At 38.4% G+C, this 26753-nt stretch overlaps 1 protein-coding gene across 1 annotated transcript; it reads right to left on the bottom strand.

Annotated features, from left to right (window-relative positions):
* LOC131529264 (NACHT, LRR and PYD domains-containing protein 12-like) lies at positions 1 to 26753 on the bottom strand. The gene is given in 12 exon segments (XM_058758892.1): positions 1 to 827; positions 829 to 1066; positions 11726 to 11772; positions 11951 to 12124; positions 12281 to 12454; positions 12751 to 12924; positions 13126 to 13299; positions 13933 to 15861; positions 17461 to 17589; positions 17685 to 17824; positions 25384 to 25430; positions 26633 to 26753. Coding segments are annotated over 10 exon segments (3456 nt in total). The 5' UTR covers positions 17804 to 17824; positions 25384 to 25430; positions 26633 to 26753; the 3' UTR covers positions 1 to 529.

Genomic DNA, 26753 nt, shown 5'->3' with positions numbered 1-26753 from the left:
TTTAATGACATTATTTTAATATAGTCAGTGGTGAACTAAAGCCAGCCCTTCAGTCTCCTCAGTGGTTCAGTGACTGATGCAAACCATCATTCATCAACCTGCTTTCCTGCAGTCTGTGTTCTTCTGACTTCTGTTTTGTAGTAAGTAATGAATATGATTAAATCAGCGCAGACAGAAAAATAAAGCAGACGATCAGGAGATGTATTCATTCTGTGTTTCATTCTGCTGATCTCAATCACATTCATCATTATTCATACTGTCATCAGTTCACATCAGATTCAGAAACCACTTCATCATTAAATCAGTCACTAATACACTTTTATTACATTTGATCATCAGTTTACAATAGAAATATTAAAGCAAACTTATTCATCTGTTTAAGATTCAGAACAGTATGAGTCTGATCTAGATTTATAACTTCTAGATTAATAATGAAAAACTATTTAATTATGAATGAATACAAATGTAATGATGTGAGATTTGATGAGTTTGTGTGCATGTGAACATCAGAAAGATTTACAGAGTCTCTCTATCGTTTAATATCACACAGAGACACTGAGGAATCATAATCAACCCCAAATCCAGCGTAGAGGGGTTCAGTGAATGTGGTGTTGAATGTGTGTATGTGTGTGAGTGTGTGTGTGTCAGAGACGCTGTAGAAGGACAGAGAGCCGGTCGACACGTCCACATACACTCCTACTCTATTAGAGGATGAACGGTCAGCAGGTATATCAGTGAAGTTATTATTGTGACAGACAGTGAATCTGTTATTAAAGCACCACAGACTCCAGGATTTGTCATTCCAGCCAAACTCACAGTCTTCTCTCTCCTTTCCTGCTGATTCCTTTATATGACACTGATACATCAGCAGCTCTGCTCCATTCAGTCTCCCAGTAACAGCGTCCAGTCAGACTCTCAACACACAGAACCTGCTCACACTCATCAAATCTCTCTGGATGATCAGGATACGGCTGACGCTCAAACACTCGTGTGATCCTCTTGTTCTCATCAGACAGAATGAGTCGAGTGTTTGCTGTGTTTGGATCCAGTGTGAGATCACAGGCATCTGAACACAAGAAGAGAGAAACATCAAGAACAACACAACAGTGAAGATGTCTGTGTGTGTTTACAGCTAAAGTCCAGACTGTCCTCACTCTTCTCAAATGTGTTCACTAATATAGTGAAAGCTGTTGAAGAGCGACTCGTGATTCAGATCTCACTAGCAGTGCTGGTCCTAGACTTCTGGAGCCCAAACAAAACTCTGTGAAAAACCCTGTCAGGCCTAAAACAGTGCAGACTAGTGGGGTGACCAAACGTCCTGTTTTCCCAGGACATGTCCTGTTTTCACGTCCTATCCTGGCCGTCTTGGCTGTTTTTTATAAAGTGATGAAAATGTCCTGGTTTTCATTATTTTTCATTGGACCATTAAATTGACCGGCACTAGTAATCCCTGAGAGGCTGCCGTGTGGGCGGCTCTCTTTACACTCGCAGCGAGACACAGCCGTCCGAGCACTTCTGCCTGCAACATGCACATTTACCAACAAGTTACAGAAGAAATTCCCCACTTATTCTCCCGGTCGGGACCACAGTTGCCAAGTCCGCGTATTATACGCGACTTTGGGCTTCTTTTTTTGTAAAGTTGCGGGAAAAAATCCCTGGTCGCGGGTGCGGCTTTTTGGGTTTATTTGAAAAAATCTGGTTGCTTGTTATGGAAATCTGACAAGCAACTTCGTCTCTTTATTTATGTTCGCCGTATTCTCCAATGCATTGATTGACACTCTGTCTGCTCGCAGTTAATAGCAAACCAGTGCAATAATATAAGTGCTGTAGCTTAATTCGCCAAATCCTCCCCCTCATTGGAGAAAAATCACATTCAGAAAGAAGCGCGTGACGCTGTAATCCAAGCGATGATAGAAGTAGACGTAAAGGAGTGGGATGACTTTCTTTTAGCTTAATTTTTATAATGTTTTGTAATGTATTAATAATCACGGGCTGTAATAAAAAACAAGTAGTCATATCCTAATACTGAGTAAATACATTTGGTTCGAATAGCCTGGTATGGCAAGATGTCTTAAAATGTATTTCTTTTTTTATCATTTAAACCACATTATTAGATTACCTTTTGACTTCATGAATACACATAAATGACAGCTTAATTATCTTTTTTATCATCTTTTAATATTATTATATAACATTTTCTTTTTAAATATAATATATATTATAATTTAATATAATATTTTATATATTTTTCTATAATATTTATGTGGCATTTTGTTTTTTTATGTCATTTATTTGATAGTTATGTATACATTATTTTATTTTAAATGGAAGAAAAACCTGTTTTTGACCTCAGAATAAAGCTCTTTCCCGCTGTACATGGCTGTGGGGACGAGACGTTTTGGTGCTTGGAATTCTTTATAATTAATTAAAAACAAATATTGCCACATTGACGGCTCAAGAAGGTGTAATTGTTCAAATAACACATTGTTTCATTTTAAAATATATATTAAAAAATTGTAACCAAGTGTTTTTCAAGTGTAATATTTCTGTAAAGGCTAGGGACAGAAAAATTTACATTTCCATAGAATGACCCCTATATATTTCAGGCTATAAATATGTGGCTATGTTACGGCTCCCCTTTGAAGCTCTTGTGTTTTTCTCCTTTTCCATCTCTCCAATCCTATTCTGCTCACAGGTGACTGGAGACGAGTTTTGTTCCCACTTTTGTTGAAGTTTGCTCATTTTTGTAAAATAGCTTCTGTTTTTGCTTTTCAGATAAAAGAGTGGTTTCAGTTTAATATGTTGCAGGCTCATTTATTGGTAATAAATAATTGATAATAAATAATATTGATGATAATAAATCATCAAAAAAATATTGGGCTTGTTTTGGGCTTGTTTTTGAAGCTGCGGTTACTTATTTGTCTCGCGAGAGTTGGCAACTGTGGGAGGCTGCGTGCACCGTGTGCAAACCTGGCACATATGCTTCGGTGTCCAATGGGGTGCCACAGATCTCAAAGCTCATATGGACACTGAAAACATAAAACATTTGTGTGAGGTGAGAGTAGTTCAACAAAGTTGACGGAGTTCTTTGTGAGACCCGGGAAATCTGAGGATGCTGTGAATGCAGCGGAGGGTGCATTGTCATTTCATACATATATTTTTGTTCAATTTGGAGGTATTTTTCAGTTATTTATTATTTATTTATTTATTTTTCTAATACAGAAGAGACATTATTTCTATCATTATTTCATTCATTATTTTTGAAACCTGTCATAATAAAACATGTTGTTGAGTAACCTCTGACAAGCCTATCTGAATTTGTGTCTTTGGTTATAGATAGGCCTAGTATTTTGTAATATAACAATTTTCTATCCATACAGAGGAGGCATACTTTAAATGTATTGAAATTAATAAGGCATATTTGAGTAAACTTTGAGATTTGAGTATCTCATTGCCGGGCCGAGTGTCCTGGTTTTCGGTGATCAAAATATGGTCACCCTACAGACTAGTGTTGTGTAAAGCAGCGGTTGTGGGTTTATCATGAATACAAGTCAAGGCAGCTTTATTTCTATAACACTTTCTACAGTACAGCTTGTTTCAAAGCAGTAACAGATTGAGATTGTGCTGTAAAGCAGCTCTAACAAGCCAATAGTGTGATTCTAGAGCTCGAGTCAGTTCAGTGTTGATTCAGTTCAGTTCAGTAAGTGTAAAGTTCATCAGTTGTGCAGACAGACTGTATACAGTGTATTTGTGCTCATACACACACTCCACTGAACACTGAACACACACACACACACACACACACACAAGATAGTCCTGTTTTACATTCCTTTCATCTGTGTGGAGTTTGCTGTGTGTATGGATGATCATTTGATGATTGTGTGCAGAGTTGAATGCCCCCAATATTAAATATGTTAAATTAATGAAATGGACACTAAAAAGAATAAATTATTATTATAAAACATTGTACATTAACCTACACTATTTATCTACTGACACTTAGTATCAGTCAGTCAAGCAATATAATATAATATTATGATAATTTAATATTATATGATGATAGAACTTTAGTAATTAGAATAACCAAGTATGAATGCATATTTGTCATCAATATAAAACGCACTAAGGATTAATGAGCTGCTGGGTTCATGAATATTAATCACGTTGTCTGCGTTCGCTCGAATTGATTTGCTGAAATCAAAACAGGGATGATAATAGGTGAGCGCCAGCCAATGAGATTGTTGCTTGCGCATAAGCCCCGCCCACTAGCAGAGAAAGCGGCAGTTCTTAAAAGCTGAAGAATTCCAAAGTAACTCCGTTATTTTGACAGAAAAATACAACAAAGAATATTGTTTACATGTAGCGCGTCACTTCTGCATGTTATGAAAGACTCTCGTGCTCTGTATCTTTCTTTGCGTACGCGTGTATGTGAGAGAAAGTGACGGCGAGGTGTGCGCTTCACACTAGAGTTTAGAGTTTATGGTACATCAAATACAGCTACACTGCGCATCCATTCAGATGAACTGAAAAATTCAATTCTAATAATATAATATAATATAGTAACGCAACATTTTATTGTCAGTAACAGTAACGGCGTTGTAACGGAGGAAACAGTAATTCGTTTGATTACTCGTTACTGAAAAAAATAACGCCGTTAGTAACGCCGTTTATTTATAACACCTTTATTCCCATCACTGGAGCTCTGCACATCTGTCAGAAAAACTATAATGAAATTATTTTTCAGATGTGTGATTTACTGAGGAAACTAAAGCATGATAAATATAGATTACTCAAGAAGTAAAATACAAAAATTACATAATTCTCTAAATATGCAAACTTCAGGTCCGGACCTTGGCTTGGTTCCATGTATATTTTAAACATGTATTTTCCATTTATATTTATATATATATTTAGAGTCAAACACACTTCATTCAAGCTCTTCTTGTGATAATCAAACATTATCACACAGTATGAGACATCAACATCGTGGGACAAGGTTTTCACACTCTGCAGCTGTCATTGTAAGACAGTGAGCAACTACGTTTGTTTGTCCGAGGGAGCAACAGTAACTAAGGGGGGCGGGGCTTACCGATATTTTGAAAATACAGTCGCGGGAAAAATTACAGAACCGTGGGTTGCGGTTTTTTGGGCTACTTTTATAATGTTCCGCGGCCGCCCAAATATACACGTGTGATCGTAAAAGGAAGTTATTACAAACACTCGATGGTGGTTTGAAGTGAGTTCTGAGTAAAAGTGTACTATTAATATCATAAATTGTCTTATGTAGCATGATGCTAATATTAGCTCTAATGCAGCTGCAGAACAGATCCAATTCTTCTTCATAATGCATTTTATCATAATACTTCACGTAAGGTCGCAAGAATGTTTTGTTGTATTTATTTATAAATACTTTTGATAATAGTTGGGTAAATGTATACTGGGATTGAAGCGATGTGGCTTGGTAAACGTTTTATTGCCAGTTTAAAGGCTGATAATGGCTGAATAAAAACAAAAGAATAATGATAAAAGAATAATAAGGATTATGTCTCATACCTGGCGGAAGTGTGAAAGGTTCTGCTTCCTTAAACTAGTTTCATGCATTTCTTTATTTCAACACGTTTACAGGTAAATCCTAGTATTTTAAATTTGTGATTAATCAGTCCATGACTGTGATTAACGTGATTATTTTTTAATCGATTGACAGCACTAATATATATATATATATATATATATATATATATATATATATATATATATATTCATGAATGAAAAGTGAATTTTAAAGTGAATTTTATTGCATAGCTGTAGAGTTGTGACATAATAAAGCCTTTAAAATATTATAAGTGTTTAAAGAATGTGTTCATGATTATGAAGGTAAGTTATCAATTATCAAGAATACCATTACAATGTCGTTTGGGAGATGTTAGACTAGAAGCTAATGAATAGACTACAGATGTCATTAGAAGCTAATGTTAGACTAAACTGTTATGATAATGTTTATTTGTCAGCATTTAAATCAATTACGTGTCTGGGTCTCCTGGGATTACCAGACACAGCATATAAAAGTATATGTTGTTTAATAACATGAAACTGTATTTTAATGCCGCTATCATTATTTATGGTGTTGCAATTCTTTAGTTTCTCAGTTTCTGACAAGAACGAGGCAGGAGAGGTTTCTGTGAGGATCACAAGAGTCTCTATACACCACAACATCAAACGAGCTTCAGCTGAAGTTAACCAGCTGCTTATCTTTATTCAGATATCAATTTATATAGTTTATAATAATTATTATTATCTTGTGTGCGTGGCGCCTTCTATTGACCAGCCACCACAGAAGTACATTTAAGAATGTTTTGATTATTGTTATGTACTGACACAAACTATAAATTACATTTCATCAGTGGACTAATGTAAATTTTTTATTAATTAATTGACTAAAATAAGAACAATTTAAAATAGAAAATAATATACATTCTTCTTGCTGCTTTTTCTGTCATTTTTCTGCTCTGGACGGAGAGTTTTGATTGGAAGCCACAGGTCTTGTTCACATTAATACATGTTCATTAGAAACACATCTTTTTCTCTCTGTTTCGGTCTTCTGTTCACACTGAGATGCTGTTTTTGTGAAAACTGATCTTTTTGAAGACGTTCTCCCGAGTGGATGAAGGTGATAACACTGTTTTGGTGTTGTAGTGTGGACTGTGAAAACTGAGATATCTGAAACACTGATGCATGTTTAGTCATGTGACGTGTGTTGTACTGATAGATATCTGTGTTTATATCAGTATTGTGTCTGTTATGTGCTGTTCACTTTCACACTGTTGCTAAAGATATGTTACTTTGTTCACTCTTTATTTCACAGTCCTGCAAAGATAACAGAAAATTCACTCACAGCTGCTGTCCTGCAGCAAAACATGAGCGCAGCTGCGTTTAAGATCAAACATATAATGATGATTGAGTGCGACCGGGACACATCAGTGAATGCTGAGATAACCCTCTGGTTGTGTTCGGGTCAAATTGACCCGAAGAAGATTTTCTTTTTTCCGAAAATACTAGTTAACGTTATCGCATTGGACTCAAACTTACTGACTTTGTTCACATAGGGTATAAGTACTTCTCATAAATTTTTTTTTAATTTTCGGATTTTTTTGTGGGTTTTATTTCAACTAGTAACACTTGTCGTGTTCCCGGTCAAAAATGACCGGACTCCAAACAACTGCTTATAAATCTGTCATTATGCTATATTATCACTAAATATTGGATTCATTTTTTATCAACTTGTTTTCTTTCATTTAGGACTGGTTTTGTGTTTCTATTTGCATCTGATTAATCGTAAGCCTCATTTATCTGAGAGTAGGTACCTCATTTTTGAGTGAAATTTTTTTTTTATGAATAATTTTCGCAATATTAAGCGAAAAATTATAAAAATGTGCACTGTTTCTCACACTAGTGTGCTTTAATGATTAATCAAAGTTTGGTTTTAAAAGCTTTTATTTTGTACAAAATTGAAAAAGTCACACTTGTCGTGTTCGGTCAAAAATGACCGGACTCCTAAAAATTGCTTATAAATCTGTAATTATGCTATATTATCACCAAATATTGGATTCATTCTTTTTATCAACTTGTTTTCTTTCATTTAGGACTGGTTTTGTGTTTCTATTTGCATCTGATTAATCGTAAGCCTCATTTATCTGAGAGTAGGTACCTCATTTTTGAGTGAAATTTTTTTTTTATGAATAATTTTCGCAATATTAAGCGAAAAATTATAAAAATGTGCACTGTTTCTCACACTAGTGTGCTTTAATGATTAATCAGAAGTTTGGTTTTAAAAGCTTTTATTTTGTACAAAATTGAAAAAAGTCACACTTGTCGTGTTCCCGGTCAAAAATGACCGGACTCCTAAAAATTGCTTATAAATCTGTAATTATGCTATATTATCACCAAATATTGGATTCATTCTTTTTGTCAAATTGTTTTCTTTCATTTAGGACTGGTTTTGTGTTTCTATTTGCTTCTGATTAATCGTAGGCCTCATTTATCTGAGAGTAGGTACCTCATTTTTTGAGTAAAAAAAACATTTTTTATGAATAATTTTCACAATATTAAGCGAAAAATTATAAAAATTTGCACTGTTTCTCACACTAGTGTGCTTTAATGATTAATCAAGAAGTTTGGTTTTAAAAGCTTTTATTTTGTACAAAATTGCAAAAAGTCACACTTGTGGTGTTCCCGGTCAAAAATGACCGGACTCCAAAAAATTGCCCATAAATCTCTCATTTTGCTATATTATCACCAAATATTGGATTCAATCTTTTTGTCAACTTGTTTTCTTTCATTTAGGACTGGTTTTGTGTTTCTATTTGCATCTGATTAATCGTAGGCCTCATTTATCCGAAAGTAGGCACCTCATTTTTTGGGTGAAAAAAGCTTTTTTTATGAATAATTTTCACATTATGAGATAAAAAATTATGAAAATTTGCACTGTTTCTCACACTAGTGTGCTTTAATGATTAATCAAGAAGTTTGGTTTTAAATGCTTTTATTTTGTACAAAATTGCACAAAGTCACACTTGTCAAAAATGGCCGGCCATTGAAAGTGAATGGGGAAGAATGAAAATAAGAGAAACAACTACCGTAGTATTCAGGAGCATGTTGTGCTTGCAAACATAAAGGCCTTGGACCTGTGCGTGTGTGGATGCATGTATACTCAAGCTATCACACACACACACACACACACACACACACACACACACACACACACGCGCGCACACGCACACACACATCTATGCATACAAACTATTGTGAGTATTACACCTATTTCATCCTACCCTGAACTGCATGCAATATGCTTTTATGAATCTGATATTATCTATCTCTCTCTCTCTCACACACACACACACACACACACACACATGCTCAAACTGCCTTGTCTTTGGCCTGCATTGACTTCAAAATAATATTTTTCCATCCTTTGACCAGAACGTTACATCAACTTCAGCTGGTCCTCAAAATCAGAAGATTGCTCCTCTTCAGTTGTTGCAAGGTTTTCAGCTTGTTCAGTGATGTTTTCCTCTTCCAATATATCTTGCAATGCATCTTCACTGTAAGATTCATCTTCAGTTGTCCCTTCCTAGGCATTTGTATGCTCTAGCATTTATTTGTAAACTTTTGTCTACTATTTGTAAACCAAACTTCATAATGTTTTTCTAGAATGTGGTGAAAGAAAAGATTCTTTTGAAGTCAGTGCAGGCTAAAGACAAGGCAGTTTGAGCATGTGTGTGTGTGTGTGTGTGTGTGAGAGAGAGAGAGAGAGAGAGAGATAATATCAGATCTATGCATACAAACTATTGTGAGTATTACACCTATTTCATCCTACCCTGAACTGCATGCAATATGCTTTTATGAATCTGATATTATAACTCTCTCTCTCTCTCTCTCACACACACACACACACACACACACACACATGCTCAAACTGCCTTGTCTTTAGCCTGCACTGACTTCAAAAGAATCTTTTCTTTCACCACATTCTAGAAAAAACATTATGACAATAGGTTTTGAGGCTTTCGTGTTCTCACAGAGTAGACAAAAGTTTACAAATAAATGCTAGAGCATACAAATGCCTAGGAAGGGACAACTGAAGATGAATCTTACAGTGAAGACGCATTGCAAGATATATTGGAAGAGGAAAACATCACTGAACAAGCTGAAAACCTTGCAACAACTGAAGAGGAGCAATCTTCTGATTTTGAGGGACCAGCTGAAGTTGATGTAACGTTCTGGTCAAAGGATGGAAAAAATATTATTTTGAAGTCAATGCAGGCCAAAGACAAGGCAGTTTGAGCGTGTGTGTGTGTGTGTGTGTGTGTGTGTGTGTGTGTGTGTGAGAGAGAGAGAGAGAGAGAGAGAGAGAGATAATATCAGATTCATAAAAGCATATTGCATGCAGTTCAGGGTAGGATGAAATAGGTGTAATACTCACAATAGTTTGTATGCATAGATGTGTGTGTGTGCGCGCGTGCGCGTGTGTGTGCGCGCACGTGTGTGTGTGTGTGATAGCGTGAGTATACATGCATCCACACACGCACAGGTCCAAGGCCTTTATGTTTGCAAGCACAACATGCTCCTGAATACTACGGTAGTTGTTTCTCTTATTTTCATTCTTCCCCATTCACTTTCAATGGCCGGCCATTTTTGACAAGTGTGACTTTGTGCAATTTTGTACAAAATAAAAGCATTTAAAACCAAACTTCTTGATTAATCATTAAAGCACACTAGTGTGAGAAACCGTGCAAATTTTCATAATTTTTTATCTCATAATGTGAAAATTATTCATAAAAAATGCTTTTTTCACCCCAAAAAGGGGGGGCCCACTTTCAGATAAATGAGGCCTACAAATAATCAGATGCAAATAGAAACACAAAACCAGTCCTAAATGAAAGAAAACAAGTTGACAAAAAGATTGAATCCAATATTTGGCGATAATATAGTAAAATGAGAGCTTTATGGGCAATTGTTCGGAGTCCGGTCATTTTGACCGAACACCACAAGTGTGACTTTTGCAATTTTGTACAAAATAAAAGCTTTTAAAACCAAACTTCTTGATTAATCATTAAAGCACACTAGTGTGAGAAACCGCAATTTTCATATTTTTTATCTCATAATGTGAAAATTATTCATAAAAAATGATTTTTCCCCCCCAAAAAGGGGGGGCCCACTTTCGGATAAATGAGGCCTACGATTAATCAGATGCAAATAGAAACACAAAACCAGTCCTAAATGAAAGAAAACAAGTTGACAAAAGAATGAATCCAATATTTGGTGATAATATAGCATAATTACAGATTTATAAGCAATTTTTGAGTCCGGTCATTTTGACCGAACACGACAAGTGTGACTTTTGCAATTTTGTACAAAATAAAAGCTTTTAAAACCAAACTTCTTGATTAATCATTAAAGCACACTAGTGTGAGAAACCGTGCAAATTTTCATAATTTTTTATCTCATAATGTGAAAATTATTCATAAAAATCATTTTTCCCCAAAAAGGGGGCCCACTCGGATAAATGAGGCCTACGATTAATCAGATGCAAATAGAAACACAAAACCAGTCCTAAATGAAAGAAAACAAGTTGACAAAAGAATGAATCCAATATTTAGTGATAATATAGCATAATGACAGATTTATAAGCAATTGTTTGGAGCCCGGTCATTTTTGGACGGGAACACGAAAGGTGTGACTGGAGTCCGAACACAACCAGAGGGTTAATTTACTAAATAAAATGATCCTGACAGAAGAACAGCGTGAAAACTTTATTATATCTGTTCGTCTGTATCATCTCAGTGAGATTTTATAGTTTCACACGTGCAGTAAGATGAATTTAGTGTTTCTGATGTTTCAGTGTGGATGAGAAGCTTTTGGAAAACACTTGTAAACTCTAGTGTGGACAGAGCATTTTAAAATGAAAATGACTTTTTTTAAATGGATCTAAATTAATAGTCATGTGTCAAGACACGTCATTACCATCAATGTATGATGTCTGAGTCCAAAACAGTAATTAAATAAATATAAATCCTTGTTTATTAAAATAAAGATATTTCCACGTGACTCTAAAGCTGAATCCACATATTATTGTTCTGTTTACATTATGTAGTGATTTGCTTCTTAAATCATCCTTGAGAGTAAAAGAGCCCCCTGGTGTGTGTGTGTGTGTTTATATTCCTACACTTTCGTAGTCCAGCTGTCATCATGATCTCTCCTCCATGATCCACACTATAAACACACAAACACACATTAATGTAGATCTGCATCATTCACACACACACACACACACACACACACACACACACACACACACATTAATGTAGATCTGCATCATTCACACACACACACACACACACACACACACACACACGCACGTTCAGTATGTCAGTATTAGTGTTTGACATACTTGAGTATCTGCAGTTTATAGTTTGGATCCTCCAGTTTGTGTTTGAGCAGCTGGACTCCTGAATCTCCTGGGTGATTGTAGCTCAGATCCAGCTCTCTCAGGTGTGAGGGGTTTGAACTCAGAGCTGAAGACAAATAACCACAGCCTTCCTCTGACACCATACAGCCAGACAACCTACAGACACACACAGACAGATCATCTACAGACACACAGATAGATCGTCTACAGACACACACAGTCAGATCATCTATAGACACACAGACAGATAATCTACAAACACACATCAACATTATGACCAGCTGACTGTAAATGCTTATATGTTGTTAATACCTCAGTATCTGCAGCGGACAGTTTGGATTCTTCAGTCCATCAGAAATAATCTTTACACCAGAGTCCTGCAGGTCATTGTTACTCAGATCCAGCTCTCTCAGGACACAGTTTGAGGATTGTAGAGCTGATGACAAACTCTCACAACATTGAGCAATGAGATTACAGCCAGCAAGACTGAAAGAGAGCAGAACACACACATCAACAGTCAGATCATCTACAGACACACACAGACAGATCATCTACAGACAAGCAGTATGATCATCTACAGACACACACAGACAGATCATCTACAGACACACAGACAGATCATCTACAGACAAGCAGTCTGATCATCTACAGACACACACAGACAGGTCATCTACAGACACACAGTCTGATCATCTACAGACACACACAGACAGATCATCTACAGACACACATCAACATTATGACCAGCTGACTGTAAATGATCTCTTGTATGTTGTTAATACCTCAGTATCTGCAGCTGACAGTTTTTACTCTTCAGTCCATCAGAAATAATCTTTACACCAGAGTCCTGCAGGCGATTGTTACTCAGATCCAGCTCTCTCAGGACACAGTTTGAGGATTGAAGAGCTGATGACAAACTCTCACAACACTGAGCATTGAGATTACAGACAGCAAGACTGAAAGAGAGAAGAACACACACATCAACAGTCAGATCATCTACAGACACACACAGATCATCTACAGACACACAGTCAGATCTTCTACAGACACACACACACACACACACACACACACACACACACACACAGATCATCTACAGACACACATAAACATTGTGATCAGTTGACTGTAAATAATCTCTTATATGTTGTTAATACCTCAGTATCTGCAGCTGACAGTTTGGATTCTTCAGTCCATCAGAAATAAACTTTACACCAGAGTCCTGCAGGCGATTGTTACTCAGATCCAGCTCTCTCAGGACACAGTTTGAGGATTGAAGAGCTGATGATAAACTCTTACAACACTGAGCAGTGAGATTACAGCCAGCAAGACTGAAAGAGAGCAGAACACACACATCAACAGTCAAAACATCTTGTCACGCGCCCAGTGGAACTTGGAGATGTGGAGTTCTTCAACATGAACTGATCTTTAATGATACAATCAACAGGGCATCCAACAAAGGAACACAAGGAAGACATTTAACAGTAGACGAGGGACTACAGAACAGAACACTCTTTAAATGCACAATACAAGACGAGGGGATGAAGAGACACACCTGGAAATCAAATGGAAAATTAAGCATTTATGATCAATAATTACTGAAGATTAAAGGTTATAATGCTATATTATTATTACTATTAATATTACCAGTAATGTGTCAGTATTTTATCTTCATTCACAGTGAAAATGTCTGAATTGCAGCTTTACTGATCAATGGTGTCGACCGTCCCTTTGCTCCACCTGCTGCTGATTTAATGAACGAGTTTCTCATGTGACTGTGTTGTATTTACAGCGGTGATAACAGACATTTTACTTCACTATCTACTGTATTAAAATACCTGTCGTGACTCCTTTAAGATTCTGGACTGTTATTTAGGAGAAAATCTCTCATTCAGCAACATTTATTATAAAGGTGTCAGATTCATTATTAAATATGATAGTTTAGTTAATGATGAAACACTCACAGAGCTTTTCTGCAGTTGATCACAGCTGGTATCAGTCTTCTTCTGCCCTCATCTGATGTGTTGTATTTCATGGTGTTCAGCTCCTCCAGCGGCTCCTCTGACATCTGAAGCATGTAGGAGATTGTTGAGCAGTGAGCAGCAGAGAGTTTCTCTGAGTGTTTGTCTGATTTCACAAACTCCTGAATCTCTCTGGACAGAGTCTGATCTTTCACTTCCAGCAGACAGAGGAACAGATTGATGGATTCACCAGCTGAGAGAGGATGACTACCCTTGATCTTCTCTTTAATGTACTGTGTGGTTCTCCTGATGGTCTTTGAGCTGTTTTCTGTGTGTGTCAGTAGATCCTGTAAGAGTCTCTGATTGGACTCCAGTGAGACGCCCAGCAGGAACCGCAGAAACAGATCCAGACGTCCATTCTCACTCTCAAGAGCTTTATCTACTGCTGATGTTAGTAGATCATACAGAGAGTCTTTACCAGATATATCATATCCATATTCATGTACATTCTCAAATCTGTAAGATCTGAATTCATGCAGTGGCTCCATATTCTTCATTAAATAGCAGTAAAGCAGATAGAAAGCAGCGAGAAACTCCTGAACGCTCAGATGAATGAAGCTGTAGACTTTCCTCTGATGAATCACAGATTCCTCCTTAAAGATCTCAGTGCAAATCCCAGAATACACTGAGGCGTCAGTGACATTTATGCCACTCTCAATCAGGTCCTCCTCATAGAACATCACATTGCCCTTCATCAGCTGTTTGAAAGCCACTTCAGCAAGTTTCTCAATCACTTCTCTGTTGGACTGCAGGAGTTTCTCTGGATCTCTCTCTTCATACTTCTGGTTCCTCATGTTGATCTGAATCAGCAGGAAGTGGATGTACATTTCAGTCAGAGTTTGAGGGATTTCTGCACTCAGATCTTCTTCCAGGAGCTTCTGAAGCACAGTGGATGAGATCCAGCAGAAGACGGGGATGTGGCACATGATGTGGAGGCTTCTTGCTCTTCTGATGTGTGAGATGATTCTGCTGGCTTGATGCTGGTCACTGATTCTCTTCCTGAAATATTCCTCCTTCTGAGGCTCAGTGAATCCCTGAATTTCTGTCAGACGGTTGATGTATTTGGAGGGGATCTGATTGGCTGAGGCTGGTCTGGAGGTGATCCAGATGAGAGCAGAGGGAAGCAGCTCTCCTTTCATGAGCTTTGACATCAACACACCCACTGATGAAGTCTCAGTCACATCACAAACTTTCTGAGTGTCTGAAAACATCAGTGTGATTCTGCTTTCATCCAGACCATCAAAGATGAACACAACTTTACACTCCTCATAAATCTTTGAGTCCAGATCTTGAAGTTCAGGATGAAAGTCCAGCAGAAGTCTGTGAAGACTGTACTGATGATCTCGGATCAAGTTCAGCTCTCGAAATGGAAGCACAAACATGAAATCTACGTCCTGATGGGCTTTTCCCTCGGCCCAGTCCAGAATGAACTTCTGCACAGAGACGGTTTTTCCGATTCCAGCGATGCCTTTAGTAAGAACAGTCTTGATCTGGTCTTTCTCCTCACATCCTGGTTCAGCTGAGGCTTTAAAGATGTCATTGCAGTAGATTGGAGTGTCTTGTGAGTGTTGTGTTCTGGCTGTTTTCTCCATCTGTAAAACCTCATGTTCTTCATTCACTCCTTCACTCTCTCCCTCTATGATGTAGAGCTGTGTGTAGATCCTGTTCAGGAGGCTTTCATTCTCCTGGAGGTTCAGTCCCTCAAATAATCTCTCATACTTGTTCTTCATGCTGGTTTTGAGCTGGTCTTTGACTCTCTGTAGTTCATCATTCACTGGTTGATCATGTTTATTCAGAGACGCTGTAACGCTCGTGTTGTTCAGACAGAAGACAGAGGCTCCTCCAGAGATGCTTCGCTCTCCATCTGCTCTGCTGAAATATCACAAGAACAACAGATTACACATATCTAACAATAAAGGATGTATAAATTAAAATCTAAATTGATAGAGATGTCAGTCTGTTGGAGCAGCAGAATATAATTTCTATTAGGGCCGAAGCCAAACAAAATGAAACACTGGGCCGAAGGCCGAACACAGTTTTTCACATTTTTTCCCCCATGCAAGCCTATATTTCCTATATTTTTTTTTCACCACTGCATAAATTAAATAGCCAAAATGTGCTTTTTACTGTTTTGTCCTGCTTTTCAAAAAACAAAAAAACAATTACAAAACAACAATTTAAAAATATTTACTTAACACTGAACATTTTTTAAAATTCTATCAGACATTATACCAACAAAGCACAATTTAACTTAAAATGAATAAGTTACTAAAATAATTTTTTTGGCCATTTTTGAGACCCCCTTCTTGAATCAGGCATGTATTTTATTTTATTTTTTACTGTACAAATAAATGCAGGCTTGCTGAGCAGAAGAGAATTCTTTTAAAACATATTACAGATCCCAATTTGAACACTATTGTGAATGTTATAATAAATGTATAGAGCTGTTGTAGGGTAATTATTATTATCATTATTATTGTCTTATTTTTTTTATTTTATTTTACAGAACAACAGTAAAATTACAATACTAACATTTATGAATGTTGATGGAGTTGTTGCCTTTTCTTAGACTTTATTTTAGCAGAAACCCGCAGGAAGATCTTAGTGCTTCTTTTTGTTGACAACAGCATGCAGATATTTAAATGAGGTAACACTTTATTTTGATAGTCCACTTTAGACATTCTACTAACTATAAGTAACTTTGTAACTACATGTCAACTAATTCTCATTAATTTGCAACTACATGTCTACTAACTCTCAGTAGGGTAGGTTTAGGGTTAGTAGAATAAGTTGACACATACTTGCACAGTTTCTGATAGTCAGTTTGTTGTATGTTGTGGACCCGTCAAAATAAAGTGTTAGAAGATATTAAGCAGACAGTCTACTAATACTCTAATGACTGCTAGTTGACGTGTAGTTGCAAAGTTACTAACTGTTAGTAGAATGTCTAAAGTGGACTATCGAAATAAAGCGTTACCTTAGATGATTCTCATTGTGAATTTGGGAAGATGTTTGTCGCACTTATCAAATTGTCACGTGTCTTTTTTTTTTTTTTTTTTTTTTAGAATGTAATGCTTATATTTTTAACCTTTTTTGCACAAAATGAGGAATAGCATTTTTACTTTTTAATTTAAAAACATATATAATGAGTCATAAAACTGCATCCAATGAATCAGTAATAATCCTCAGATGAGTCTGTTCTGAACTGCTGGTTATCAGCAGCTGTAATTGTGAGTCAGTGTGTGGTTCACTAACAGTGGAAACACACTCTTGTTCTGGTTTGTGGATCAGTGTGTGTCTGAATCTGCTGCTGTTGCTCAGTGTGTGTTTCTCTGATTGAACATGTTGAAGCAGCACTTGTTGACTCGTGGAGCGTCTGAGAAATGATGAACTGTGATCCGGTGATTGTTCACGCTGGCCAGTGTTTATCAGTGCAGCATGAATTGACCTTAACACTGGATTATATCTCACCTGGGGTCAGAGGTCACTGGATCATCACTGAAATTAGGAGGAGGACGATTCATGGATGCATCACTCTTCAGAGACACACAGCTGTGATCAGGAGATGAAGATCTCTTCCTCTTCCTCCTCCTGAAGATCCTGATAAACACAGACATAACTCATCCTTTAGTTCTATCGGCTGTTTCATTTATTACAAGTCAGTCTGTTGTGTCATATACTGAATTGTGTCTCACCTGGGGTCAGAGGTCACTGGATCATTACTGAAATTACGAGGAAGAATCTGCATGGATCCGTAACTCTTCAGAGACACACAGCTGTGATCAGGAGATGAAGATCTCTCTCTGTTCTCCATGATGACAAACTGACTTCACACCTGCATATGGAGACATAAGAGCACAAATGACACATAATATTGTGATGATTATTGCAGTAAATCTTAACGCTACACACACGATGAGATTGAAGAGAAGTTTGTGCAGGATCCTTTTCTTCTGAATCCATAAAGCAATGGTTTACTGACTGTAGTGAAGAAGATCTGAAGCCCAACTAAAGCAAACCCTGATCGCCACAATGGTGAGGTCAAACTAAACATTTTCAATAAAACAACTAAACTTCTGTTAATTTTCAAATCATTTTTATAGACATATGACAGAAATAAAGTCAAATTGTAATGTGTGAAGCTGGTAATGCTGTTTGTGAAGTTGTTTAATCAGATCTTGAGAGATTTAATGATTTCAGTTGAGTTCATCTAAGGCTGTGGCTGAAGTCAGTTGTAGTTCTTGTTTCTCTTTCATTCAGTGATTCTGCTTGTTAACAGCAGGTGTTATCTATAAGGAGAGTAAATATTTAACTGAACTGTATTATTTTGCACAAGAGAGATCTGTTAGTTTAATGTAGTTTTGTGGGTCACCATTGTGGAGGAGAGTAGAGCCTGTGCTTCAGTCAATGATGAGCCACAAACACTGATGTTCGTCTCACTAAATGTGGACATAAACCTATGAACCCATCTCCAGAACTGCTCTGAGAGTCACTTCATGAGCATTTTACTGTTTGATTTGAGTAAAACTAGCGTCATATCATATACACACAGAACTGTACAGGTATTCACAGCAACCTGTCAAAATAAAAGTTTGGTTTAACTTAGAAGACACTGCGGCAGAAATACATTATTATTGTTCAGCAGAATGTACATACTGCTACTACTAGACTACTATTAAAATTATTACAACTTTATGTTTTTTAAGTAATGATCACAAATTTCTTCCGTTTTAAATTTAATAGTAAAACCCCTTAGTTTGCCAAAATAAATAAATAAACTTTGATTTTCAATAATTTAAAGATAAATTAAATTAATGTACGCCGTCATTTGAAAACCAGAACACAGAATTTCTGAGGAAAAATAAAGCATTTCATAAGGCTATTTTAAGAATAAATTTAAATAAACTAAGTTTTTATGCATTCAAATAATTAGACACACTACACCAGAATTTAATAACAATAAAACATATGGTGAAAGAAACTAAAACACCCACTGAAGTTTTTAACAACCTAGAATAAATGAATAGAAATGATGAGTCTGTCTGAGCTATGTGTTTTAAAATGAACACGCACTAGTGTAAATGTAGCCTAAAAGATGTGTAAATTGAAAACTGTCACGAATCAGACCTCTGTGGCTCTCTCCGATGGCCACCGGAGGGCACCCTCACCTGAGTACTGACATTCTCACACTACAATTCCCATGCACCCCATACAGAGACTAATCACCTGCACAGGTGTTCCCCATTCACTGCTCTACTTAAGCAGCACACTCACACTCAATCATTGTGAAGTCTTGTTTTGCCCTGGCTGACATTCTAAGCGTTTCCTCTGAACTCTCCCTGTGTTTGATCGTGGACTGTTGACGACTCTTGATTCTCTGCCGCCTGCCCTGACTCCTGCCTGGTATTGTTTACGTCTCTTCTCTGCCTCTGATATCCCTACTGCTGTTGTGTTACCTCTGCCTGTTTGACCCTGATAAAGATTATTAAAGTGAAGCTGCAAATGGATCCACACGCTTCTGACCCATCATTACAGAAGACTTCGCCACTCACGGATCTAGCAGCCGTTTATCAACTCACCTCCGAGGTTTCAGCTCAAGCCATTATGTTAATGTCACATCAACAACAACTCCAACGCCTCACGTCTGTCACTGAGGATCTAGTGAAGACACTGCAAGCGCTTCGGCTAACCACCCCACCAGTACCTGAGCTTCAGCCCGTCAGCTCTAACCTGAACATTCCCTCAGCAAGCCCCCGACTCTCCTTCCCAGAGAAATTTGACGGCTCCCCGGACAAGTGTAAGGGATTTTTGTTACAATGCTCTCAGTTTATGGATCAACAACCACTGTTATACACCACTGACAATAGTCGTGTATCATTTATCTGTTCCTTGTTAACTGGCCGAGCTCTAGAATGGGCTACGGCAGTATGGGTTGGAGGAAGCATGGCATTCCCCTCTTTCACTAACTTTCTCAGACAGTTTCGAGAAGTGTTCGAGCACACTGCTGGAGGCAAAGAGGCAGGCGAACAACTGCACACACTCCGACAAGGAAGGGACACGGCTGCTGACTACTCTCTCACTTTCCGCACTCTTGCAGCTCAGACCGGTTGGGGTACCGGTCCCCTGAAGTTACTATATCGTAAGGGATTATCGATTGAACTTCAAGCTGAACTGGCATGTCGTGATGAAGGAAAAACGCTGGAGCAGTTTATCGATCTCGCTATCCGCCTCGACAATCTACTGCGCTCTCGATGTTCTTCACGACACTCTCCCATTCAAACTTCTGCCTCCACTGTGACCCCAGAACCTGAGCCCATGCAAGTAGGAGTCACTCGTTTGTCACCGGAGGAAAGGGAACGCAGGATGCGAAACCGCCTCTGCCTGTACTGTGGGCTATCTGGTCACCTGCGAGTCAACTGCCCCACTCGACCAGCAACCAAAGATACTACTGCGGTGAGTGCTTCTTCCAATATCTTAGATGTACCCATCTCTCTAGCTAATGGAAATGTTACGGTTGAGACGATGGCTCTAATCGACTCTGGGGCAGCGGGAAACTTCATTGATATCAATTTTGCTAATTCTCACAAAATTCCTCTTCCATGTGAATCCCGGGTGGCAGTGGCAGCGCTAGATGGACGCCCATTGGGCACAGGACTGATCAAATTTACCACCCAAGACCTCACTCTAAAAGTCTGCTCTTTCCACACCGAACTCATACGTCTCTTCGCCATTGATTCACCACAGAACCCAGTGATCCTCGGCTTGCCCTGGCTAGAGAGACACAACCCTCTTATTTCCTGGACCACTAAGCAAATTCAACAATGGTCAGAGTCCTGTCAAAAGAAATGCCTGCAGTTCCAGCTTCATGCCACAAACCCCGAATCTCCTTCGACGACAGAGACCCCAGTCATATCAGATCTTCCAGCAGAATATCAAGATCTCTCTCAAGCGTTCAGCAAGTCAAGGGCCTCTCAACTTCCACCACATCGGCCCAGTGATTGCGCCATCCCTACAGACTGATACAATTGCATTTGTCCAACAATGCCCAACCTGCAATTATGTCCAAATCATCTCACCAACGCCCCGCAGGGTTGTTACAGCCTCTGCCCATTCCTCAGCGCCCATGGTCTCATATTGCCATTGACTTTGTTACTGACCTCCCCAACTCCAGGAATTATACAACCATTCTGACCGTGATCGACCGATTCTCCAAGGCCTGCCGACTCATACCCTTGCCCAAACTCCCTACAGCTTTCGAGACCGCAGAGGCTCTCCTAGAGCAAGTCTTCCGACTCTATGGACTCCCCGACGATATCGTCTCAGATTGGGGTCCGCAGTTCACGTCTCGAGTCTGAAAATCCTTCTGTCAACAACTCAACATCAATATCAGTCTCACCTCCGGCTACCATCCCCAATCTAACGGCCAGGTAGAGAGACTCAACCAAGAAATAACTCCATTTCTAAGATCCTACTGCCATAAGAACCAGAACGATTGGAGTCGGTTCCTGATATGGGCCGAGTACGCCCAGAACTCGCTCCGCAAACCTTCAACCGGTCTCACCCCATTCCAGTGTGTGCTCTGCTTTCAACCGCCCCTGTTTCCATGGTCAGGAGAACCCTTTGAACTACCTGCAGTCAACGACTGGCTAAGGCGGAGCGAAAATACATGGAATGCTGCTCACGTACATCTACAACGAGCAGTTCGACGAACTAGGGAACGAGCTGATCGCCGGAGAAGGGCGGGACCTGAATATACACCTGGACAATGGGTTTGGCTTTCCACCAGAGACTTACGACTCCGATTGCCAAGCAAGAAACTAAGTCCCAGGTACGTGGGTCCGTTCAAAATCCTCAGACAAATCACGCCAGTTTCATATCGCTTGGCTTTACCTGCCAATTATCGTATCTCACCCACCTTTCATGTCTCCCTGCTTAAGCCCGCCGGTGGTCCGAGAGGAGAGAGGGACCAGGATGATGGGAGTACCCCTCCCATCATTGTGGACGGCGAGGAGGCTTACCAGGTCAAGGAGATTCTGGATTCTCGACGTCGAGGACGAGTGTTGCAGTATCTGGTCAATTGGGAAGGATATGGCCCAGAGGAACGATCCTGGGTCAATGCTCAAGACATCTTGGATCCCACACTCACAACCGAATTTCACCAAGTTCATCCAGACCAACCTGCACCTCGTGCTCGTGGACGACCTCGGCGCCGAAGTGCCCCTTGCGTCCGGAGCCGCTCGCAGGGGAGGGGCTCTGTCACGAATCAGACCTCTGTGGCTCTCTCCGATGGCCACCGGAGGGCACCCTCACCTGAGTACTGACATTCTCACACTACAATTCCCATGCACCCCATACAGAGACTAATCACCTGCACAGGTGTTCCCCATTCACTGCTCTACTTAAGCAGCACACTCCCACTCAATCATTGCGAAGTCTTGTTTTGCCCCGGCTGACATTCTAAGCGTTTCCTCTGAACTCTGAAGTTTCCCTGTGTTTGATCTTGGACTGTTGACGACTCTTGATTCTCTGCCGCCTGCCCTGACTCCTGCCTGGTATTGTTTACGTCTCTTCTCTGCCTCTGATATCCCTACTGCTGTTGTGTTACCTCTGCCTGTTTGACCCTGATAAAGATTATTATAGTGAAGCTGCAAATGGATCCACACGCTTCTGACCCATCATTACAAAAACTATTTGAACTTTATTAAAATTATTTGCACTGATTTATTGCGTTGGATATATGTTATTCCTTTGTGCAGTGGCTCAGGAGATGAGGCTGTATAAATGTCAACAAGCTGAAAAAATAAAACCAAAGTTTTTTTGAGATAATGTAATCTTGTTAAAAATGATTTCATAAAATTGGTATCGGAAAAAGTATCGTTCAGGAACCAGTATCGAACTCAAGATATCGGTATCGAAAATTTTTAACCAATACCCAGCCCTATATATAAACAGTCATGACCAAAAATATCGACACCCTTGGTAAATATATTTAAAGAAGGCTGTGAACATTAATCTGCATTGTTAATCCTTTTGATCTTTTATTTAAAAAATTCACAAAAATCTAACGTTTCATTGGATAAGAATTTAAAATGGGGGGAAATATCATTTATGAAATAAAAGTTTTTCTCAAATACACGTTTGACACAATTATTGGCACCCCTAGAAATTCTTATGAGTAAAATATCTCTGAAGTATATTTCCACAACATTCTAATTTGAGATAAATTAGCCCCTAGAAATTCTTATGAGAAAAATCTCAAGTATATTCCCATTCATATTCACAATTTTGAGCACTCCAGGGTGATTATGAACATGAAATTATCCAGCCATGGCTTGCTGTTTCACAGAAATATAAATAGAAGAGAAAACAAAGCCCTAATTCCCTTAATCATCCATCACAATTAGAAAAACCAAAGAATATATTTCTGATGTGCAGCAAAAGATAATTGAGCTTCACAAATTAGTGAAGTGGCTTTAAGAAAAGAGCTAGAGCAGTGAAAATGTCCATTTCCACCATCAGGGCAATAATTAAGAATTTCCAATCAACAGAAAATGTCAGAAGGAAGCATGAAGTGCTCCAGAATGTCTTGGTAAACGGGTGCAGTGACTTTGGTTTTCAAAAAACACAATGGAGCAACACCAGCAGATGACATTGCACCCCAAATCATCACAGACTGTGGAAACTTAACACTGGACTTCAAGCAGCTTGGGCTATGAGCTTCTCCACCCTTCCTCCAGACTCTAGGACCTTGGTTTCCAAATGAAATACAAAACTTGCTCTCATCTGAAAAGAGGACTTTGGACCACTGGTCAACAGTCCAGTTATTCTCCTTAGCCCAGGTAAGACGCCTCTGATGTTGTCTGTGGTTCAGGAGTGGCTTAACAAGAGGAATACGACAACTGTAGCCAAATTCCTCGACACGTCTGTGTGTGGTGGCTCTTGATGCCTTGACCCCAGCCTCAGTCCATTCCTTGAGAAGTTCACCCAAATTCTTGAATGGATTTTGCTTGACAATCCTCATAAGGCTGCGGTTCTCTCGGTTGGTTGTGCATCTTTTTCTTCCACACTTTTTCCTTCCACTCAACTTTCTGTTAACATGATTGGATTCAGCACTCTGTGAACAGCCAGCTTCTTTGGCAATGAATGTTTGTGGCTTACCCTCCTTGTGAAGGGTGTCAATGACTATGTTTACATGCGCACGAATAATGCGATTATTTCCAATTATCAGAGTAAGGACTTAATCACATTATAATGTTTACATGTCAAGAGCAAAGCTCTTACTCCCATTTACATGCAATTTTCATTATTCTTATTATTCGCTAAGAATTGTGGTTAATTTTTTTACTGACATTATTCACATACCCCACTGGACAGCACAAATGATGGACTCAGAAAGAGCAGTGTTACTGGTCGCTGTTTTAATTTATTTATGTTTAATGCATAATGATTTTGTATGGCTGTATTCCATGCTTTTTCGGCGCCATCGAAATATGATGGAATATGTTTGCCTACGCTGCCGTCGCGTTCTGATCACCGTTTCTGGATGAGGGTAAGGAACAGAGACTGCTGGCAGCTTGTTGTGTTTTCCTCAGAATGCGATGGTTTCTTCCCCTCCATCGTTTCTAATCTCTGTATTATTACAGGTGCGTGTCACGTTATTCATATATGTCACAAGCGCATGCGCACTTTGGTCAGAGCGGCAATACTGCGATTAAGGTGTTTACATGCCTGTATATTTCGATTAAAATCGGCGTACGCCACCTATGTTAATACGATTATGCTTGCTGCGATTATGAGCTTAATCGCATTATTTAGATCGAAGTATTGCGTTTACATGAGGTAAAGATTAATCGCAATATTGTCAAAATCTCGTTATAATCGCATATAGTCTTCCCCATGATTGTGTAGCCTAGTGAGCCAAACTGAGAGACCATTTTGAAGGCTCAGGAAACCTTTGCAGGTGTTTTGAGTTGATTAGCTGATTGGCATGTCATCATATTCTAATTTGTTGAGATCGTGAATTGGTGTGTTTTTGTTAAATGTAAAAACCAAAACGTCAGACGCAAGTGCTTTGCTTTCCACGGACAAACTTTACAAAACAAAGGAAAGATTTGGCAGATCTCTCAGAAACCGTACAAATAAAGATAATTTTAGATCTTTAATTACTATTTGGAGCATGGGATCGCTAGACTAGAGCTTAATGAACTCATTTGTGTGAAAATCTCAAATTCAACCTAAATTGACATTTTTCTCGTTTTCAGTTTTTGCCTGTAACGTAGCCCGTGCACATTCACACTCATTCTTCCAGCACAGGTCACTTGTAGCCATGTCAGAATCAAACTATCACTAAACCTGATCGCCGCGGCCTACAGAAGAGATATATTTCATATTTACATGTTTACATCTTTGTGTAGACTTCCTTCTTCCTGTTTCCTGAAGATCTGTGAAGAAAGGCCCATGTTTAGTCAACTGTCTCTTTTCAGTTATCAGAAATTCTCATTTATCTCATGATTTCATATGAAGCTTTAGTTGATGTCACTGGTGTGACCTATTTATTGTCAGGGAATTGTAAAAAATAATAAAAATGGATTAAACTACTTAATTTAGTGAGTATACCATGATTGACAACCGGTGGCTTGATATCTTGCAGCAGACTTTTTATAAAATGCATTTTTCATGAAAATTGTGTTACCTTATGAGTAACACCAGTGAAGATCAGTGTATCAGGTCTAATGTATGTCACTGGTGTTACCGTGCTGTGTTACTGTACTGTTTTTTTCTGTCACATTAAATAAATAAAACACAATCTACTTATTTCGTCCATTGTCATTATTTTTCTGTAACTCTGACTACATGTGCTGAAAAAAAAAAATCAAGAAATAATATTTCATAAAAACTTTTAATATTGCTAAAGAAGGTAACACCAGTGACATGTGGTCTTGAAATAATTGCACAAAAAGCTAAATAAATAAATAAGCTGTAATTTATATGTATTCATAAAGTCAAAAGGTAATCTAATAATGTGGTCTAAGTTTAAATGTTAAAAAAGAAATACAAAGCATCTTGCCGTACCAAAAGTGGACGTTTCTGTACAATGACCCTTAAATTTATCCTGAATTTACAAAAATCAATATAAATGAACATAAAAATAAACAATTACTCAAGACTGCACAATAACACACCATCAACCTTCACCTCCAAGTGAATCTCACAGAAGACTGGAAGATGTGCATTCAGATATTAAACCCGCTCCTGATGGAAACGACTGATAAAAAGTCAGAAAAGTGCAGTGTGCCACACATTTCTTGCACTTTGCGGGCGACGAGGCTGTAAAAGTAAACTCGAGAACCGAGAAAAAACTCGAGGATCGAACATCATCAGAGAATATATATCACTAAACCTGAATGACTGCGATATTTAAATGTTTACATCTCTGTATAATTTAGACTGTAATGAATCTGAACTAAAAGCAGAATCCACAGAGCTCGATATCATTATAATCCTGAAGATGAATTTGTTCATTTCTACATGAGTCACAACTCCACAAAATGGCGGATAACTTTTGAAGCTTAAATGTTTAAAGATCGAGTTTGACAGCGACACAAAATACAACATAATATCAGAAGACAATAAATGAACTTACTGTAGTGTGATGTTTCTGACCGTTTTAAGGCTTCAAAACTCGTCTCTTTGTTTTGGATTTAACGGCGATCTTCAAAATGCGCTTTTCCTTAGTTTACTTTCGGTTTGACACACAGGAAGAG

This window comes from Onychostoma macrolepis, chromosome 21 (assembly GCF_012432095.1).
Source record: "Onychostoma macrolepis isolate SWU-2019 chromosome 21, ASM1243209v1, whole genome shotgun sequence".
Classification (NCBI taxonomy): domain Eukaryota; kingdom Metazoa; phylum Chordata; class Actinopteri; order Cypriniformes; family Cyprinidae; genus Onychostoma; species Onychostoma macrolepis.
The sequence above is the reverse complement of the archived record's forward strand: the minus strand, read 5'-3'. Positions and strand labels throughout refer to the sequence as shown.